Raw genomic sequence first — 21,411 nt, 5'->3', positions numbered from 1 at the left:
TGTTATTCAATCTGTATATTGAGCAAGCAGTAAAGGAAACAAAAGAAAAATTCGGAGTAGGTATTAAAATCCAGGGAGAAGAAATAAAAACTTTGAGGTTCGCCGATGACATTGTAATTCTGTCAGAGACAGCAAAGGACTTCGAAGAACAGTTGAACGGAATGGACAGTGTTTTGAAAGGAGGATATAAAATGAACATCAACAAAAGTAAAACGAGGATAATGGAATGTAGTCGAATTAAGTCGCGTGATGCTGAGGGAATTAGATTAGGAAATGAGACACTTAAAGTAGCAGAGGCAAAGGAGTTTTGCTATTTGGGGAGCAAAATAACTGATGATGGTCGAAGTAGAGAGGATATAAAATGTAGACTGGCAATGGCAAGGAAAGCGTTTCTGAAGAAGAGAAATTTGTTAACATCGAGTATAGATGTGTCAGGAAGTCGTTTCTGAAAGTATTTGTATGGAGTGTAGCCATGTATGGAAGTGAAACATGGACAATAAATAGTTTGGACAAGAAGAGAATAGAAGCTTTCGAAATGTGGTGCTACAGAAGAATGCTGAAGATTAGATGGGTAGATCACATAAATAATGAGGAGGTATTGAATAGGATTGGGGAGAAGAGGAGTTTGTGACACAACTTGACTAGGAGAAGGGATCGGTTGGTAGGAGATGTTCTGAGGCATCAAGGGATCACCAATTTAGTATTGGAGGGCAGCGTGGAGGGTAAAAATCGTAGAGGGAGACCAAGAGATGAATACACTAAGCAGATTCAGAAGGGTGTAGGCTGCAGTAAGTACTGGGAGATGAAGAAGCTTGCACAGGATAGAGTAGCATGGAGGGCTGCATTAAACCAGTCTCAGGACTGAAGACCACAATGACAACAAGAATCAGTCTTTGTGCTTACAAATTATTGCTACTCTCCGACAGACGCAACGCCCTCCAGAAACATTTGACGGCCGTGTTATTCTACGTCGTCGTTCCACCGACCGCCGCGGTCAGTAATTAGCCACAAGTTTGAAGATTAGCACTGATTCAGCGCAGAATACTGTTCACTATATACTGCACTTCAATACGATGTCTGTAAGATGGGTGCGACGTCAGTTGACCGTTGAATGAAAACCCGTCGTGTCGATACCAGTGAAGAACTTTTGCATCATTTCCATGTCGAAGATGATGCATTTCTGGGAAAAATTACTACAAGCGATGAGACTTGGGTCCACTATCACCAACCAGAAATGAAAAGGTAAAGCAAGGAATGGCGCCACCGCTCATCGCCGAAACCAAGAAAGTTCCGCACTCAACTGTCGCTGGAAAAGTCACTCTCGTTCTCTTCTGGGATGCGAATGGAGTAATTTTGGAACATTATATAGATAGGAGAGTAACGGTAACCAGTACTTTTTATTAAGACGTGCTGAAAAATGAACTTCGCCCCGCAATCAGGAGTAAACGACTAGGACTTCTGACTTCAGGAGTACTGCTACAGCATGACAACTGCCGACCGCGTACAGCCCGTAAGACAGTTAACACTAGTCAGGATATTAAATTTGCAAGTCTGTTACATCCTCCTCCTATATCAGACCTCGCTCCTCGTGACTATCTGTTCAGTGCACTCAAAGAAGCGAGGAAGGTACGCATTACAAAAGCGACGAGGAGGTGAAAAACCGTGGTGCACAACTGACTACACACACGACCAAAAGAATTCTTTCATCTGTAATATCTATGCACTTCCGAAGCGGTAGAATACGTGCATTCAATGTCAGGGAGACTACGTTGAAAAATGACATGTAAATTTAAAATATTATAGTACTTTTAAGACTTTCATTTGAATCACCCTCTTATTACTCGATGCAGTATGCAGTTATAAGCGATCAAAAACATGTGGTAAGTAACTACAGGAATTAGTACACTGATGCAAGAAACGGACGGGCAGATAAGGTAAGCTGCCGGCGATCTGTTAACTTCGATGTCAGGCTGAATAAACCTTTGCATGCATTTCACCTGTGTGCATAAACCAACTGGCACACTTATTCTGAGCTTCAAAAGAGAGTTGGCTAAATGAACGGTAATGGAACAGTGCCATAGCATTTCTCATGCAGGAAACCTTTGCTGCTAAACCGATGGCCGCTTTTGCCTGGATTCCCAGAAGAATGACACTTCCTTCCTCTAGTTCAGTAAGGAGAGAGACGAATCCTGCATGTTATGACCATATTTGCGCCAGATGCCCTGAAGGGCTCTTTCATAAACGTGCTAATAACTTCGATGTTGAGTGAGCTAATCATAAAAGCATACGAACGCAACCTGGAGAAATTTTAAGCATTCCCTCGGTAACTGTCATGATTGTTCTATTAAGCAATTGCTTCATCGATACTGTGAACATTAAAAGAAATATAGACACTGTGGAAGTGTCATTGCTGCGTCACACAGGGCTGGAATTAGCTATAATGTAACAAAGAAACAACAAGAGCATTATTTCATCTGTTAAACAGATGCCAGAATAAACGAACAGACTGGTTCGAATGGCAGGTTGTTGTTGTTGTTGTTGTTATAGTCTTCAGTCAGAAGACTGGCTTCTTGTAGCTCTCCACCCTAGTCTATTCCGTGCAAGCCTCTACATCTCCGAATGACTACTGCAACCTTAATTCATTTGAATCTACTTACTGTATTTACTCCTTGGTTCTTCTTCTAAAATTATTACCCTCACACTTTCCGGCATAAACGAACTGGCAATATCTTGATACCACAGGGTGTGTCTCAACGACCGATCCCTTCTTTTAGTCAAGCTGTGCCATAAATTTCATTTTTCCCCATTTCAGTTCAGTATCTCATCGTTAGTTATTATTTCTAGCTGAACCTCATATGGAAAGCGTCTATTCTCTTGTTTCCTGGACTATCTATTGACTATGTTTCACTTCGTAGAAGGGCATACTCCATACAAATGCCTTCACAACAGACTTCCAAACAAATCTGTATTACATGTTCACAAATTTTCCTTTTCCGTTATGCTTTTCTTGCTACAGCCACTCTATTTTACATCCTCTCTACTTCTACCATCATCAGTTATTCTGGTTTTTAACAAAATTCATCTTCAAATACCTTCGACATGCCTGACCTGGCAATATTCAATTATCCATACTTTATGTTTGTTGATATTCATGTTATTGCCTCTTTTCAAGACACTAAACATTCCCTTCCACTACTCTTCCAACTCGGAGAGCGGCGGCGTTTGCGTAGTGTTGTCAGTGCTAACAGACAAGCAACATTGCATGAAATAACCGCAGAAATCAATGTGCAACGTACAACGAACGTATACGTTAGACATCACATCCTGCAACCATTTCGGTTAGACTCTATAAACGACTGCAAAAACCGTGGCCTGGTCAGATGAGTCCTCATTTTGGTCAGTAACAGCTGATGGTAGCCTTCGAGTATAGTGCAGACCCCATAATGTCACGAGCCCAAGTTGTCAACAGGGCACTGCAAGCTGGTGATGGCTCCAAATGGTGTGAGCTGTGTTTACATGGAATGGACTAGGTTCTCTGATTCAACTGAACCAATCATTGACTAGAAATGGTTATGTTCGGTCATTCATGGAGTTCGTGCTCCCTGACAATAATGGAATTTTTATGGATGGCACTAAATAAGGTCACCGAGCCACAACTGTTCGTGATTGGTTTGAAGAACATTCTGGAAATTTGAGTGAATGATTTAGCCACCCAGATCACCTGACATGAATCCCATAGAACATTTATGGAACTGTTTGTGCACAAGCACCGGCAATGCTTTTGCTATTATGGATGGCTGTAGGTGCAGCAAGGCTCAATATTTCATCAAGGGACTTCAAATGACTTGTCGAGTCCATACCACGTCGAGTTTCTGCACTACATCGGGCAAAATGAGGTCCGACACAATATTAAGCGGTATCCCATGACTTCTGTCACCACAATGTATTAATGTCTATGCAAAAATCAGTATTTCAGTTTTAAAAATATCTGTTAGGCAAATGGAAGATAAAAATGTAATGACGAAACAAGTTTTACTTTTATTTCATTCAAATACTTTTTTTTTTTTTTTTTTTTTTTTTTTTAGACAATCAGGCCTGGAATGAAAGCTTAATATAATCTTACTGGCTAACTGATTACTTCCTACACTGGATACTAGTGAAACTATTTATGTCTTCATAACTAAGTTGTGTCAAACACAGTGGCATCTCTTACAAAATTTTACCAATGTGCTACAATGTGGTGGCCTACAGACTTCTGACTTACAAGGGTAGAAATGGTAACTAAATTGAACATATTAAGTTTACATATAAAAATTAAATTGCTTAAACATAGTCAAATTTTATAATTAATCATTTAACAAAGCGAGCAATAAAATAAAGTGACAAAAATATGGTAGCAGCAGGAACTGAACCTGAACCAACAAACTGTCGGTCAGTGCGCTTGATCACTCTGTCACAATGCCGTCACCAGAACTACTACTCAAAAATCTCTCATACCCTAAGCTTGCACAATATCTTACACCCACTTTCTTAGAAAAATATTGACCACGTGCTGTGAGCAAAGTAGGACTCAGTGCCAGAAAGGATGGTGCCCCATCAGAGCACGCAGATAAAAACGGGCAGCTGCTTCCCTTCTCTGAGTTGATCATAGTGTGGCTGACCATCACTTTAGCACTCGATACGTGTTTCTGTTTATCGTGGAGAGAGCATTACAAAACATGTTTTTGTCCATTTTATTTGCGTACCGGCAAGCATCCGAAGAGAAACGGTGTAATTTTAGTGCAATTTCCATTCTGCATTCGAAGAGAAATTGTGTAATTTTAGTACGATTTTTCCAGTGTACTGCAGCACATTAGCACTTGATAACTGACCGTCAAGGCTTAAACATCACTTCCAATACTGAGCAAAGCCAGAATTTTCCACTAAAATGCTCGTGATGGTCCCTCGACTTTGCTACGATTTCACGAGTCAACTACCTATCAGAGGCTGTGGATCATAGGACATCTAGTACATAATGAATGAAATTAGACCAGTACAGTTTCCCAAAGCTTTATGAATTCAAGAATCTCTGTGAGGTGACAGGAAGTAAAAACTTATAGGTTCTCGTTTGGATGAAATGAGATCTGCAAGAAATTGGCATTCTGTGAAAAAGAAATCACTTCAAAATCCTAAGTTTCATTAACTTGTCTCATATGCCTTAGCAATGCTGCAAAAGGAAATGCAAAACATTTCACTGGGCATTTGGTACTTGGGAGTGCAGGATTTGAGAGGTAAATGCTACCTCAATTTGTATCAGCTGTCTAGTGAAACATTCAGCCATGTAAGCCCATGCAAAATAATTACACATATGTCTTTAACAAGAGGGCTCACATTACAGTGTTACAACAAAGACAGTTACTGTTTTACACTGTTGCAGTGCAAGTGCAGCCCTGGTCAACTGTCATCGATGTCGATGCATTCCCTTTCAAACACTGTGTAACGTGTCAGCTGTTTACATTGTGCTGCCTAACTGTATGCAGCAAAGAAAAGCAGTTATGTTTGTCACAGACCGTCGCAAATGCAACTCTTCTAACAGATACTTATTCTCGATGTCCTCTTGGGAAGGGACTTCTAACAATTCCCTTCTTACACAGCAGTATTAGTGAGAATAAACTGCTCAAGTCATCAAACAATCTGTCATTTCACGTGCAATGAGGTTCTCTTTGATTCCACAGTCCACTACCCAAAAAGAAATTTCTCTGCACAGCCCAAACAATACCCCATCCCAAAAGTTATAATTTCATCATGCCGATCAGCACTATCACTCCAAGAGTTTTAGTTCCTCTTACATATTGTACTACCCAAGAACATCAGGAGTGTTAATATGTGTTCACACCTCTCTGCCACGCTCTAATGGGAATCCATGGGAACTGAGGGTGTAAACACCAATAATGTGCTTGCAATTAAATGGCACAGCAAATTTTGGTATTCTGGTTAAAAAACTAATAGTGAATATCCCTAGATCAATTGTAATGGAATTTCTACAGTGATGAAGGCTGGCAGTGGCACTTCATTACATGGAAACTGGTCATTCATATCCAAGTGTGAGCTACTGATCTCATTTCTGAAACATTTTATGGGAACTAGTCATTAAAATTGAAATGTGAGCTACAAATTTCATGTCTGAAACAAAACATTTTACTCGCTGTTCCCGAAACTGCAAAAAATCTGTGGCTGGTTCTGAGTGATTATGATGTTTTGTTTCATTTTATTAAATTTCTCATGTAATGAAACTATTTCAAGACAGTATTTTGAACATAAAAAATTATGGAATAACATATTAGCTTATATGCAACTTAAAAGTGTTCTGAAATTGTAATGGGTCTGACATTTCATAGACAACTGACTTCATGCAAATCATCAATAGAATCTGCTGTTACTGGCACATATTCTCATTTAACAGATTTTAAATAAAAATTCAATTTATCAACCTCTCTTCCATCTGTCTGACTTCAGATGCTATTCAAGCATCTACATTCCTGCCTGAAATCTTCAGACGTGGACTTAAAGAACGTGCATGCACTTTTTACTATCCTTAAATATCAAGGTCAAAGACAACTACGAAAATACAATTACATACATGAACATTTCAAAAAACAGACTGATTACACTTGTCTACTGTCATTAAATGGTGCACGATATCTCCACCACAGATGGAAGGTGATGGGCACAATTCTGTTTCGACAAAACAGTAGGACTAACTGGGGTTTGAACCAGAGACATTTGGCTCTGTAGTCTGGACTTCTATCACGAAGTCTCCACGCCACACAAAAGTCAAAAATCTTCTAGTTACCTCCCTAGAAAATAAAGATGAATACAAGGGGGAAGGTTCATAGGGAAGGGCAGGTCATTCAGACCTCATGAAGATAGGGTGTTCTGGAACTAGATTTAGTTTTTTTAACTTAAAATATGTTACCAGTAGTACTACATATGGTATGAAATGTACTTTTCCCAATGTTGATAAACTGCTGAAACAGTAGGTTGAAATTCAGATGTATGACAGAGGACTAACTGCTTAACAACTCTGCAGAAACCAAACAAATTACACAGTTTTTTAGGCAATGAACTGTTTTTAAGGGAACCAGGGCTCAAATTCCCATCCCATAAATTACCAGAATCTAGGGCTTCACTATATAATTTCCTTTGAATGCCATCACAGTTCCTTTGAATAGAGCAGAGAGAATTTTTGTTCTCCATCCTTGACCAAACTGTGTTAGTGCTCTACCTCTAAGGAACTGAGTGTTGATGGTAAAGTAAACTGTAACCTTCCTTCCTTACCTCTGAATGTTTCAGACTCTTCTTCCTCAGAAAAGGCCCAAGACTTTGTGCATAAAAACCTCTGCTTAATCTTTTAAATATTGTACTGAAAAAGAATATGTTGTCGTATCTATACTTTCCACATCATGTCACTCCTGCCACAGTTTATGCATTTACTAAATTCAGATTAATGTGTACATGTTATACTGGTATGAAGTACACGTCACTGTGCTCCATACCGTGGCTTGTGGAGCATATAAGCACGCATGACAGGGCCATACGTCCCAAAGAAAAAAAAGGGTTACAAACTAATTTCTTTTATAAGTTGCTGCTTACAAGCAAATTTTGTGTAATAGCCCTGCGACACATATCATAAATTTGTTGACTGAGACTAAACAGATCAAACTGAAGTACAGTTCTTAGCTTCAGTCTCACTTTAAATTTGTAAGTGCATACAGAATGAGCAGTTGGTCACTTGGAAAATCCAGAAGTCAATTGATCATTGTGGTGTTAAGGAAAGATTTAAATTTTCACTTGAGTGACATAGGAGAGTAATGAAACCCTACATTTGAATGGATCAGAAGATTTCCAAAATGGCACTGTTATGATCTTCAGTGTGGAGATTGTTCCGATGCAGCTCTCCATGTCCATTTGCTCTGTACAAGGCCTCTTCATCTCTGATTAACTACTGCAGCAGACATCAATTTGAACCTGTTTACTGTATGGACATCTTCATCTACATCTACCATATCCCCCCCCCCCCCACCTCCACCCAAACACACACACATTTCCGTCAGTTACCAAACTGACAATTCCTTGATCCCATTTAAGATGCATCATGTTACTTCCCCTATAATTCCAGTGCATAAAATCATCAGCCATCTTGCACAGTGAAAGAAGACAGCAAGTAATAAGCAGGGGTAATAGAAATTGACAAATACAGGTTGTACAATTTTCAATGGAAGTTATTACAGGCCTGCAAGAAGCTGTTTTTGTGATTTGACAAGTTATCATAATAACTAATTGTGACCCAAAATCAAATTTAATTGATAATTAACCTTCTATCGACCAAATTGTCTAAGGTAATTTAATTCATTGCACCCAAATTATATATTCATTTGAACTACATACTTTTTCTCTCCATGTTAATCCAATTCATCCACAAATAATTCACATTTCAAAGCTCATTTTCCAGACAGTTATCATCTAAAGCTAGTACACCCAAAATTACAAATATTACTTTCTTTTTCAAAGGTGTGCACCTTCATTATCCTACCTAGCTTTGTTTACGGATCACCTAAAGCATTTTGGACATGACACTGTGACAGATATTTCTTGTTCCATTCTGCCCTTTCTCTTCTCTCTCATTACTAATAGATTGCCCATGGTTTAAACGCGCAACAGGAAATATTGATGGAATTTAGTAGGGCACTATAGACAGACAACAAGAATTAGTGTTGTTAATAACTGCAGCCATTTATGATAAAATATAATAAGCCACCATGCTGCCCACATTCTGGTTAATACATTTTCAAATAAAATTAAGTGTGCTTAACTGCAAATAAATCTGAAAATGTCTCATGGAGATATTCACAGTACATTAGAACATTCATTCACAATCAATGCAAAAACTGCATTCAGTGAAATTCTAACATTAACTAGAATAAAGATCAGTTAATTAAAATAGGTCAAACCACAAAAAATAGCTTTGCCATGAAAAACTTATCCTCAATAGTGCAAAGAGCACCATCATCTAAATTTCAAGCTTGAGTGGTCACAAAATGAAGCAATTGCTACACACTAGGTGTAGACCAATCAATCACTCTATCTACGATAGTTGCTCACACAAGCAAAGTACAACGATAGCAGTTGCAAAAATGTTGAAGAGAGACAGTTTGTTTTCAAACAGCAATGGCCTTCCATTATTACATTTTTGCAGTTTGAAATGATCTCTAATCTGCCATGAAGTAAGCATTATTCGTATTTTCTAATGTATTGTAAACACAACGAAAACTTATAATCCACCAATGCAGTAAAACAACATCTGGTAGATGATAAGATGCAACAGCCACAGACACCTACCACCTCATGACAAAGTTGGCTGCTCATACTAATAAAACAAAAGGGACTCAAAACGAAAAATTGTGTTCCAAAAAAATACAATACAAATATAAAGTACGGCAGACAGCACTCAGTACCTGTATTTGCTAATATGCAGATCTTTTCGCAGCCTTCTGTACCTGACTGCCAAAAGATAATCATTTCCTGTCTCTATTTCCGTATAACTGCACACATGCTTTTCAGCCACCCATCATGCCTTACTCAGAAAATTATTAGTTCTTCTTGCCTTCTCTAAGTTGTTCTCCAATATGTGTAGTACACAAGCAGCAAAAATATAGCTCATTTTAAAAAAAAAAATCATCCTGTGAGGATGAATCAAAGAACAATAGTCACCTGTCTCCCTGGTTAAGCACAATCTTTCCCTGTAGCGCAAAAATGTACAAAGTCTATGGACTGTATGGCAGAATCACAAAAGTACTCTGAACGTATCATCAGAAAGCCACAAAGGGGGACAAACTGTCAGTGCAGACCATTTATCTTAGTTTAATTTATTCTAAACCTATAAGACATTCAAAACATGTCACAAAAATATTAGTGATCTTTTTAAGCAAAAAATAGAAACAGCTATAAAGAGTAGACGAAAGTTTTAAACAACAATAAACCGGCTTGGCAAAAGTACAGTTATGGTGGTGGCAGCTGGTCCTTTGAATGCCAATGTTGGTAATGACTTGTGTGATGAACGGTGAGAACTGAATACGATAAGTAGTGAGACTTGTCGGTGGCGAATTAGAATGCATGTCCACAAATAAAAGTTTTTGACTATTAAGTTAGAATTTAATCGCTTTGTTGCAATTTTTGGCAAAATCGGAAATGAGATAAAAATTGGTTATTGCAATGATGAACATACATCCTGGGCTACACTACACATTCATCTATTACAGCAATCGTATTTTTGTGCTGAGATATGCTGACTTTGTCAACTCACAAGCAAACTGGAACATTCCAATCTAACCTGGGCTTTGCTACAGGTTAGTCCATCAGCACATCTAGTATTTTCCATTCACTAATAGACACGTAAATCAGCAACCAACCTTAAAAGCCATAATAACCACATCAGTAACTGCAGAGAGAATCTCAGTTTATTTGCACATTAAGTTTCCCAACCATTCTGTACTAATCGGTGGAAACAATCAAGTGTGAAAATTACAGTTTTGTTACCGGCAGGCATGACAAGACATTCAGTGTAACATTAATAACTGCTGTTCTCTGAAATCTACTTGGATATATAGCTCGTAGCCCAATTCATAATAGAAATATATTAGATCTAACGTCGCCAACTGACCTGGCCTCCTTGAGGATGTCCACATCAAAAGTGGCACCAGTGACTATGCGGCAGTAGTGGCAGGATGATTACCAAAGCACAAAGGGTGACTAAAACAAGTAAAAAGATATATATGTATGTTCAGTAAACTAGATAAAAAAGTGGTACTGTCATATCTCACTGAGGAATTTCAAACTTTTAGCAGAGGACTGAAGCATGTAGAAGAACTATGGCTCAAGTTTAAAACAATAGTTGACCATGCAATGGATACATACATACCCAGTAGAACAGTTTATGAGAGAAACCCTCCACGGCATACATTCACTGCAAAGAAGCAGAGACTACTGCATAATAGATGTACAACAAAGCATAGCAGTACAGATAGATATATGCTAAATGAAACACATTTGGCTGTCGAGAGAGCAACGTGAGGAGCCTCCAATGACTACCATAGCAGAATATCGTCAAATGGTCTTTCAGAAAACCCAAAGAAATTCTGGTTGTATACAAAGGCTGTTTGTGGCACCTAAGTTACTGGCCAGTTACTTGCCAATGAGACAAGAACTGAGGGCATCAAAGCAAACACAGAAATGCTCAAATCCATTTTCAAATGTTCCTTTACAATGGAAAGCCCAAGATAATTGTCTCAATTTAATCCTCTTCCTACTGAAAAGATGGATGAAACAAGTGTTAGCTTCAGTGGTATTGAGAAATAGCTGACATAGTTAAAATTGAACAAACCTCCCTATTTCTATACATAATTTGTGGTTGAGTTAGCCCTATTATAGTGGCCAATAGCTGGAAGAAAGCACAGGTCACACCCATTTATAGGAGAGATAGTAGAAGTTATCTACGAAACTACCGTCCAATATCCTTGAAATCAATTTTCTATAGAATCTTAGGATATATTCTGAGCTCAAACATTACAAGATTACTTTAACAAAATGAACTACTCCATGTTAACCAGTATGGATTCCAAAAACATCGACTATGTGACATACTGCAAGTTTTGCATAAAGGCAGTCAGGTAGATGCAGTATTTCTCGAGTTCTGAAAAGCATTTCACTCAGAACCATATCTATGATTATTATCAAATGCACAATCATACAGCATAAAATATGAAATTTGTGACCGGACTGAGGGTTTATTAGTAGGGAGCACACAATATGGTATCTTGGACGGATAGTCGTTGACAGACGTAGAAGTAACTTCAGGTGTGCCCCAGGGCAGTGTGTTGGGGCTCCCACTGTTCATGTTGTGTATTAATGAGATTGCAGACGATATTAATAGTAACCTCGGACTTTTTGCAGATGATCCACTTATCTATAATGAAGTACTCTCTGAAAGAAGTTACACAAATATTCAGTCCAATCTTTATCAGATTTCAAAGTGCTGCAAAGACGGGCAGTTTGGTTTGACTGTTCAGAAATATAAAATTTTACACTCCACAAAATGAAAAAAGTAATATCCTATGACTACAATATCAACGAGTTATTGTTGGAATCAGTCAATTCGCACAAATACCTGGGTGTAACGTTTCAAAGAGATATGAAATGGAAATACCCCACAGGCTCAGTCGTGGCTAAAGCAGGTGGTAGACTTCGGTTTATTGGTAGAATATTGGGGAAAGAGAATCAGGCAACAAATGGGATTGCTTAAAAATCACTTGTGCGGACCATCTAAGAACGTGGCTGAAATATGATATATTCAATGAATACAGAGAAGGGCAGCATAAATTGTCATAGGTTTGTTTGACCTATAAGTGTGTGTCACAGAAATGTTGAAGAAACTGAACTGGCAGACTCTTGAAGATAGATTTATACCATCCTGAGAAAGCATATTGACAAAGTTTCAAGAACCGTTTGTAAATGAGACTAAGAAACATACTAGTCACCTATGTATCATTCCCATAGGGCCAGTAAGGTCAAGATTTGCAAGACTAGATTAATTACAGCTTGCATGAGCATTTAACAATCATTCTTCCTGTGCCCATACGTGAATGGAACAGGAAAAACCATAATAACTGGTAAAATGGTATGCATCCTGTGCCATGCGCTCCACGGTGGTTTGGACAGAAGAGATGTAAATATCACTGCATTGTCTATGAGCAACATCAATTAACTGTGAACTTCAGCACTCAATACAAGGGTCACCAATGCCATTAAGTGTACTTTAAGCCTAGTTCACACAATGACACTAGGTTGCAGGCAACTGCGCTACCGGCCACTGCGCATGAGCGCCACATATTTGCGCAACTCTGTGAAACTAAACACTTTTGATGTGTTCCAACTTTGGTAAACATTAGTTGCACGAGTTTTGAGGTTATGTGTGTTCGCAGAGTGTAGACAAACTGAAATACCAAGTGGGGAACAGACAATAATGTTCGCTTTTTGGATATCTATGCTTTGCATAGGTGTTTGTGGGATTTCAGTGATGCTGATTACAAAAACAAGCAACATATTGCTGCCACAGAGACCATCATGTGCGATCATAACATAGATGATTTGACAATGTTTGAGCTGTAGGGCAAAATTTATTGAGTTAGGAGCACATACACAGCTGAATTAAGAATAATACATGCAAGTGTAATTCTAGCTGTGGCAATGCTCTCATCTACAAGACTAAAATCCCATTGTTCGAGTTGGCCAAATCTTTAAGGAATATTGTTTACCGGAGGGAAGGCTATACTAATTCAAGAAGCTGCATTTTTTATTCAATATTAATCTATTTAAAATGTTGCTGCAGTACTCCCCTTTCACATGTTAGAATTTTGAAATATTGCCACTGTACAGATCTATCTTCAAGAGAGTAGTTTGCAAACCATTCTCTTCTTAATGTGGCCTGCTTTGAATAATTATGGTTGCTAATGTTAATAATTATTGGTGTTAATGAAATAGTGTCATCACCAACTAAAACCATATCTTATAGCACGCCAAGTGTTCTCGATTGTAATGTAGGCAATATGATATGTAATTTAGTTCTGGCGACAGTGCTTCATGCATTACAGTACCTTTATTCCCTATCGCACAATTAACTCTATTTAGAAGAAGCGTGATTAGTTCTTGTCGACATTCTAAGATAATTAAAAGAACTTCTTCGATCTTCCGTTATAAATTATTTCAGCAAGGATGCTGAGCAACTGAGCTGACTTCTTTCCTTCATCCAGTCATGAATCGAAACACGTTTCTTATTTTTTTCTTATGCAGCAATTCCACGCAACAAGCTTTAGCTCCATCACAACTTGTGTGATGTGCAGCTGCCAAAACTTTCATTTCAGACATGACTCAGGGACCCACAAAACGACGAAACTGAAGTGTATACTGGTGTTGCCGTGTCTACAGTCATATGAAACCACTTGCTTGCAACTCATTCTACGCAAAGAATGGCGCAACCCAATGTTGTCGTGTAAACTAGGCTTTAAGTAACTGGGCTTGAATGTGATAGCGATTTCCCCTCTCTGAAGTTTGGCAGGAGTAAAAATGTAAATATGAAACAATGGTTGTGGTTGTGATAACAGATATCTGCAGTGTGGCACATAAAATCTTGGTAAACTTAGGTTCACTTGTTTATGGCATATTATGATAAAGCACACTTGTATTAAGTATACAAAATGTTGAATTTTGAAGATAATGCAGAAAATGGGACTGATTGGTCATCAATGTTCAACTATAGCTGTAATAGCTGAAAGCACAGCATGTAACTATAATTAAATTTCCTTGCCCAATGTGTACAAAGATGGAAGAAGCCACATACCTGATGACAGTGGGCACATATGTGACTCGATCAGCCTCTCCATTTCTTCACAATGACGACACCCTGGGAAATATATTGAAGCAAAGGTTACTATGATGCTCTTTTTTCTTAGCAAAATAATTGGAAAATTAATATAGATAATTATTTCAAAACCTTTCATGCACATTGCCTCATAACTATTGTACATGTTTAGGCATGGCCTGTGAGCAGAGGCCTTAATGTATTTGGTACACAAAAAATGCATAGTAGGTTTAAACTTATATATAAAAATTTGCCAGAAAACACATGGATCCTTTCAGAACATAGTACCTGAAGTGAGTGGTCTCCTGTGAACTGTTACGTCCACGAGCCATTCACAAAATGTAAAAGGGTTGTGTAATGGCAACGACACATCTATATCAGCAGCCACATGAAATTAAAGCACTCTTGTACATCCTTTTTTAATAACCACCCCTGCGTGGATACAGAGGAATGTTCGATAAGAGTCATTGGCTCTGACCAGTGTCATGCGAAAACATATGACCAACACTGTAAATATATTGACTATGTGATACTGGCAATTTTTTCGAACACTCTAAGCTACAGATCACTCTGTAACAACTAAACCATCACTTTCCAACCTACTCTAGACCTCAAACAAAGCTATAGGTCAATTAATGTGTCACCACAATCAAATTTTTGTCTCTATAACATTTGTTGTCTTTGTGAACTAACATCAAAACTGTGAGTATCTGCACCAAAAGATGGCATGATGGTAGCCATTAACATTGTGTCACTGGAGAAGACCAATGACTTGTACTGAATGTTCCTCTCAACCCCTTGCTCCATATTTCAAAATCCAAGAGTTTCTTCTGAATTGATTCAGTCCTCAGGCCATAGATTGGTTTGATGCAGCTTTCTATACTGCTTTAAATAATAGGATCCACAATAAACAACAGCATGAACATTTATCAATTGTCTTTTTCTGTTATACACAAACTGTAATTTCAACTTTATACACCTATAGTCTACATAGTAAGATCTATTTTTTAAGCATCAATAACATTATGAATACAGCATGACTGTAGTTCCTATGCTGTATCACACCCCAACTATAATGATCTGGTAGATTTACAACATGCATAACATTTGCTTCTAGATGTTAAGGACGTTACAATTCATTACCTGGGGGAAAAAAAAAAAAAAAAAAAAAAAAAAAAAAAAAAAAAAAAAAAAAGAAAGAAATCTGCAATTGTGAATCAAGGAGTAAGTGCTGTATTGAGGAAGCAGGAGATTGTAACTACAAACTACATTCAGACTGTGAGAAAATGAATCCCTTACAAGATACTGTATGGAGAATGGGCATATAAACTGCCCAAACTTGAGTGCAAACTGCCACCAACAATGTTTGGCTAGAAGTAATTTTTTGAACATGCAGTACAAAGGAAAACTGTGTACGTTCAAAAATGAAGGGTATTATGTAGTAGCTAGTACAGGATGCCAGGGACTATGGGCAGAATACACAACCGTCAAAAAATATTAATTCTACTTCTGGTAAGTTCTTTCATTCACAGTAGTGTTTCATGCTGCTGTTAAAACATTATTTCGTTAATTGGTCACTAAAGACAAGAACTCTGTCTAGCTTGCAAAATGTTAGGCTACTGAACGTTTACTACTTTTTAACAGCAATGGAATCAAGTTGCTAAACGCTGTCATATGTGCTCCTTCATCAGTCTTCATATGAAAGTTTTTTTACAGTTTAGGGAGCATTCAATTTTCATTCAAAATCACACTAATTCCAGCACCAAGTAATGACAACATCTTTGTCATTCAAACAGAACAACAAAACCAATTTTTGTGAGCAAACGCTACAGTGTTTGATTGCTGTTGACATATCACACACGTGGCAGTCGTAGCAAAATAAACAAACAGATTATGATTCCAAACATAAGAATTTTCAAGTAATACGTTGACAAAATGAAAAATTCGAAAGAATGTGGCGGAAAAGAATGGAAGTCAAATATGTGAAATGAACCACGAATTTCACGTATTTTACTGAAAAACGCATATTTAAACAAAATATAATAGTTCACAGAATATAATGAGTTCTGCCGTTTATTTTCGTAAATCCCAATTTGTTGTTACTGCTAAAGTATTTTTGCGCAGCCAAAAACACTAACCTGTAAAGAGATTATTATCCAATTACAGGAGACTAACACATAATAGCCCGAAAAAATAGTGAATTAACTAATGCAACCTCAATATAACTGTTTCTGCAGATAATTATTAGCTAGTCTTTCGGTTTAATGTTCTCTGCACTTCGCGCGTCTATAACGCTTTCTGTCAACGTAACATTACTGTTGCTGTTATCTTACTGTATTTACCCGTGAACTGACAGCAAGTCACTCACCTGTACTGTAAACTAATGGTTGTCATAACAAACTGTTACAAATGAGTTAAAACTTACCTTAACTCTAAACTCATACAAATTTCCAAGCCAGCTATGTCTTATCGGCAAACACAACACCACGAATTATTTAATATACCTTTTACAAAGTACTACCGTTCTACACTATGCCATTTGTTTCAACCATTTTACACGGACGTGACGTTGTGTACGTTCAAAGACATAGGCGGGAATTATAAGTATCATTCAGCCGGCCCCACGCGCGTCTCCGCATGCGCATAGACCCGTAGCACAGAAGAAAATTTCATTCAAATCTGCGTTTCTGCAAGCAATGAACAGATTCCCACTTTAATAAAACACTGTAATATTGTTTGACATTTGTCTTCTATGTAGTTACGAACAATTAATAAGATACTGGAAAAACCTAGGCATACTGCTCACAATACTGTCTTTCTGTAGACGGGTATGAATTAAATCCAAAAAAGATAATGAATAATGCGTCATTTACCACGTTTTATGATCTTCAGACTTCTGAATAATGCAACCAAGGAAAATTTAATATGTCGAATATGTTTCTAAGGGCCACAAAGGCTCTTATCAGTTAAATATTTGTTCGTAAATGCGCACACGGTCGTTTTACAACATTTTTACAAGGGTGTCGAATAATACACCACGCATGAAATCTGTAAAAACGCTAAATGTGAAACGCCGTAGTTAAAAATAAAATATTTGAGCGTTCTACTGTATGTAATTTACTGCTTAGAGGATATCCTACTCTCATTTATTCTTTTCGAGGAAATGACTTTCTAGTGAATGTTGGACGAATGGGTGAAGCACAAGAGCCAAAATTCTTCTATGTTCCCGGTAACAAAATGTCTAAGATAAACTTGACGATCAATCCAGATTATTATCATCTTTGTATACAATGATACAGGATTTGTCATAGATAATAGTATATGAAACAATTTTACAATTGTTAGTAAGAAATTATTATGAATTATATGAAACCACAGACGTAACAAGCCAGACTGTAAATTAGCGTAGTAAAAAAAGTGTTTTATGTGCTACAGATATAATTAGTTTTAATGTAAACACACTAGTTCACTACAATGAAGAAAAAATATCTTTCTGCTTTTACTGCTGATGATCCATGTATTATTCAGTACTGGAAAATTGCTACTAATGAGCAATTTTTAATTCTTTTTTAAATATGTGGAATTCTGAAATGATTATTTCCATCAGTAATGCACTTAACAGTATTCGTGGCTAATATGGTGCAAAGTTGATACATGGCTTTTCTTTATATTTCTGTACGAAAAATGTCTTTGTTTCTTGTTTCATAGTTTGGACTTGACTGTTTAACACTGGGAATACCTGGTGTACCTTCAGTAGTATACACTTTCATGAATGTAACTGTTAGGTTATTACTTTTAAAGTCCTTGAAACTGTATTTATATGGTTCTCTGTATATGTTCCTTTGATTATTTTTATTGCTCTCATTTCTAGTGCTAATGAGAGTTCAGCTAGGCGGATTCCCCCAATACTGTGCCATATCTTTATATGCTTTTTATGAGTCCAACTTAGATGCATAACACTGTTTCAGTACTACATGAATTTTTAAGCATTGTTAGAACATGATAATACTGATTTAATCTTTTGTTTAACATTTTGATACATTTTTCTACTTTAAATGTACCTCCAGCCATAATTCTAAACATTCAGTAATGGGTTTTTGTAACATCTTACACTACCATAGAAATAATATTAGGCTGATTCCTGCTATGTTCGTAATGCCATATATGACACACTGATATGTCAATGAATAAACTTTCTATGCTGTATCTCAAACCTTCAATATCCGTTACCCAAATATTATTTCTTTCTTTTTTTGATCCGTCTCTGAGCATTTTTATGCAGTTGATGCCATCATAGGGAGTTTACATTTGTTGTACAAATATTGACATACTAATAATAATACAAGGCACATAAAATATACACTAGAGAACAATTTCTTAAATGCACGGTACATAGAAAATAATATATAGAAGTATCAAATAAACTATTCACATACTAACGTAAATGCAAAGTATTTTACAGTTAGAAATAATTTAGTATCTCAGTCATCCTTACAGTTTGAAATTCTGAAATATTGTAGAAAACCTAATATTTAAACCATTTTTCAGTTTTTGTTTTAAAGCCATTAAATGAGGCATCATATGCCTGTAAAAGTAAAGTATTAGATAATTTTATGCCAAGGTATTCATAACTAGACTGTGTTTTCTTTAATCTAGCTGTGGGCATACCTATTTGTTTCATTGGATTAGTTATATGTTGGTGTACAGCTTTCCTCAAGATGTTGTTATTTAAGTTTTCTTTATGATGGGACAGCCAATACTTTAAAATCCTTAAAAAGCGGCCTAATAGGAAACAAAGGATTTCGTTGCGAAAAACCTGTGCAGTAAGCAGTCAGTTTTCATCTGACTGGGAATTAATTACCTGTCGTGTTCCTCAAGGTTCTGTGTTGGGTCCATTGCTTTTGCTTGTGTCCATTAATGACCACTCATGTGTTACATTGCCAGATACTAAGTTTGTTTTGTTTGCAGATGATACAAACATTGCAATAAGTAGCAAGTCAAGTACAAATTTGGAAATAGTTGCTAATCAAATTTTCACAGACATTAATAAGTGGTTTAAAGCTAATTCACTGTCATTGAATGTTGAGAAGACACGCTATACAAAGTTCAGAACCTGTGAGCGATTTCCTTCCAGCATGAGTATAACATATGGAGACATGCAGATCGAAGAGGTTGACAGTGTTAAATTTCTGGGATTACAGCTCGATACTAATTCAGTTGGAAAGGGCATACCACAGAATTGCTTAAGTGCCTAAACAAGTCTGTATTTGCATTGAAAATAATGTCAGATGTTGGAAATATAAATATGAAAAAACCTTGCATACTTTGCTTACTTTCATTGTATTACGTCATACTCTGGGGCAACTCATCGAACCGAGCAAAAGTTTTTAGGGTGCAAAAGCGTGTGATAAGAATCATTTGTGATGTAAATTGAAGAACGTCTTGTAGAAACCTGTATTCTAACCACTGTTTCCCAGTATATTTATTTCTTGATGAAATTTGTTGCAAGTAATATATCTCTATTTCCAACCAACAGCTCAATACATAGTATCAATACTAAGAATAAGAACACTCTACATAAAGACCTAAAATCACTTACCTTGGACCAAAAAGGGGTCCAATATTCAGGAACACACATTTTCAATAAATTAGACCATTAAAAACCTGGTTTAAGATAAAGCATGGTTTAAAAAGAGTTCGAAAGACTTTTTGATAGGCAACTCCTTCTACTCCATAGATGAATATCTTAACAGAGACTGTTAAGCCAGCTTAAGTAAAAGTATCAGTTGGATTTCAGTTTAGTCAAAACTTGGTCACAACAGCCAAGATTAGATATTTTATGTATGATAAATTTATTAATAGTGCATAACAGTGTTTCATTCTGACAGTGTGTTAATTCTGTAAATATTAGCTGTTCCAGTTTACTGCATTGTTTTAACATATTTCAACTATCTCCTGACAAATGATCAGGGTAGTAAGTATTATATTAAAATGTTATATGTCATACTTTCTTACATGTGCCCCCCCCCCCCCCCCCCCCCCGAGAATCATCTCATTTTTTGGGTCTATGGAACGAAAACTGAATCTAATCTAATCTCACTCCAGAAATAGTATTGATAGCGTTTTGTTTTTTTGCCAGATGAATATTCTTTTGGTCCCTGCAGAATTATCTCACAAAAGGCTACCATATTACTGGTGGCAGTGAAAGAAGTTATAGTAGAGTTATGTAACAGAGGTGTTATTACACATATCTGTATTTACTCAGTAAAAAGGTAACATGAGAGAGCTTTCTACATACGTGATCTGTGTGTTTGTAGCAGGTTAATCTGTAATCAGGGTCTACACCAAGTAGCTTAACAGTTGAGCATTCAGTTTCACTGCTTGATAAACAAAACATGATGTTCACTGTCTTTTCATAGTTGATGGATAGCTCATTGGTTTTGAACCATGTATTAGACAGATTAAAATACTCTTCGTTTTCCAGTTTCAATCTGTCTATGTCTTTCCCAGAGCTAATATATGTTGTGTCATCAGCATAAAGTACAGATTGACAGGGCATATTATTGGGAAGATCATTCACAAATATTATATCATTAAAGACCCAAGCACAGAGCACTGTGAAATGTCTCGAATTATATCTAAGTATTGGGACGTTTGGTTGTTGTAAAAATCACTGTTTGTTTTCTGCCACTGAGATAGGAGCTTATGAGGGAGACTCTCTGACTGCATAACTCCAAAGTTTTTTCAGTAGTATTGTATGGTTCACTGAATCAATGCCTTGCTTAAGACTACTTGAATGGCTTCGGTATATAACGTTGGTTCAAATGAGGTTTTTATAAAAGAAATGATGTCTTCAACTGCTTTCACTGTTGATAATTTGGACCTAAAATCATAGTGAGATTTAGTCAGAATATTGTTTTCAGATAAATGCCCCCAAATATCATGTTATACATGGTACT

General features: G+C 37.0%; 1 protein-coding gene across 1 annotated transcript in view; it reads right to left on the bottom strand.

The window, feature by feature from the left end:
- The window catches only part of LOC124615354 (rho guanine nucleotide exchange factor 18), a 591,378-nt gene extending 574,377 nt beyond the window's left edge, over window positions 1-17,001 (bottom strand). Inside the window, exons 1-2 of the mRNA XM_047143164.1 lie at window positions 16,878-17,001; window positions 14,432-14,494 (exon numbers count right to left, since the gene is read on the bottom strand). Of these exons, the coding sequence (XP_046999120.1) occupies window positions 14,432-14,474 (43 nt within the window). The 5' untranslated portion in view covers window positions 14,475-14,494; window positions 16,878-17,001. The remainder of the gene's footprint in view (window positions 1-14,431; window positions 14,495-16,877) is intronic.
- Window positions 17,002-21,411: the final 4,410 nt, after the last annotated feature.

This window comes from Schistocerca americana, chromosome 5 (genome assembly GCF_021461395.2).
Source record: "Schistocerca americana isolate TAMUIC-IGC-003095 chromosome 5, iqSchAmer2.1, whole genome shotgun sequence".
In the NCBI taxonomy this organism is placed as follows: domain Eukaryota; kingdom Metazoa; phylum Arthropoda; class Insecta; order Orthoptera; family Acrididae; genus Schistocerca; species Schistocerca americana.
The sequence above is the reverse complement of the archived record's forward strand: the minus strand, read 5'-3'. Positions and strand labels throughout refer to the sequence as shown.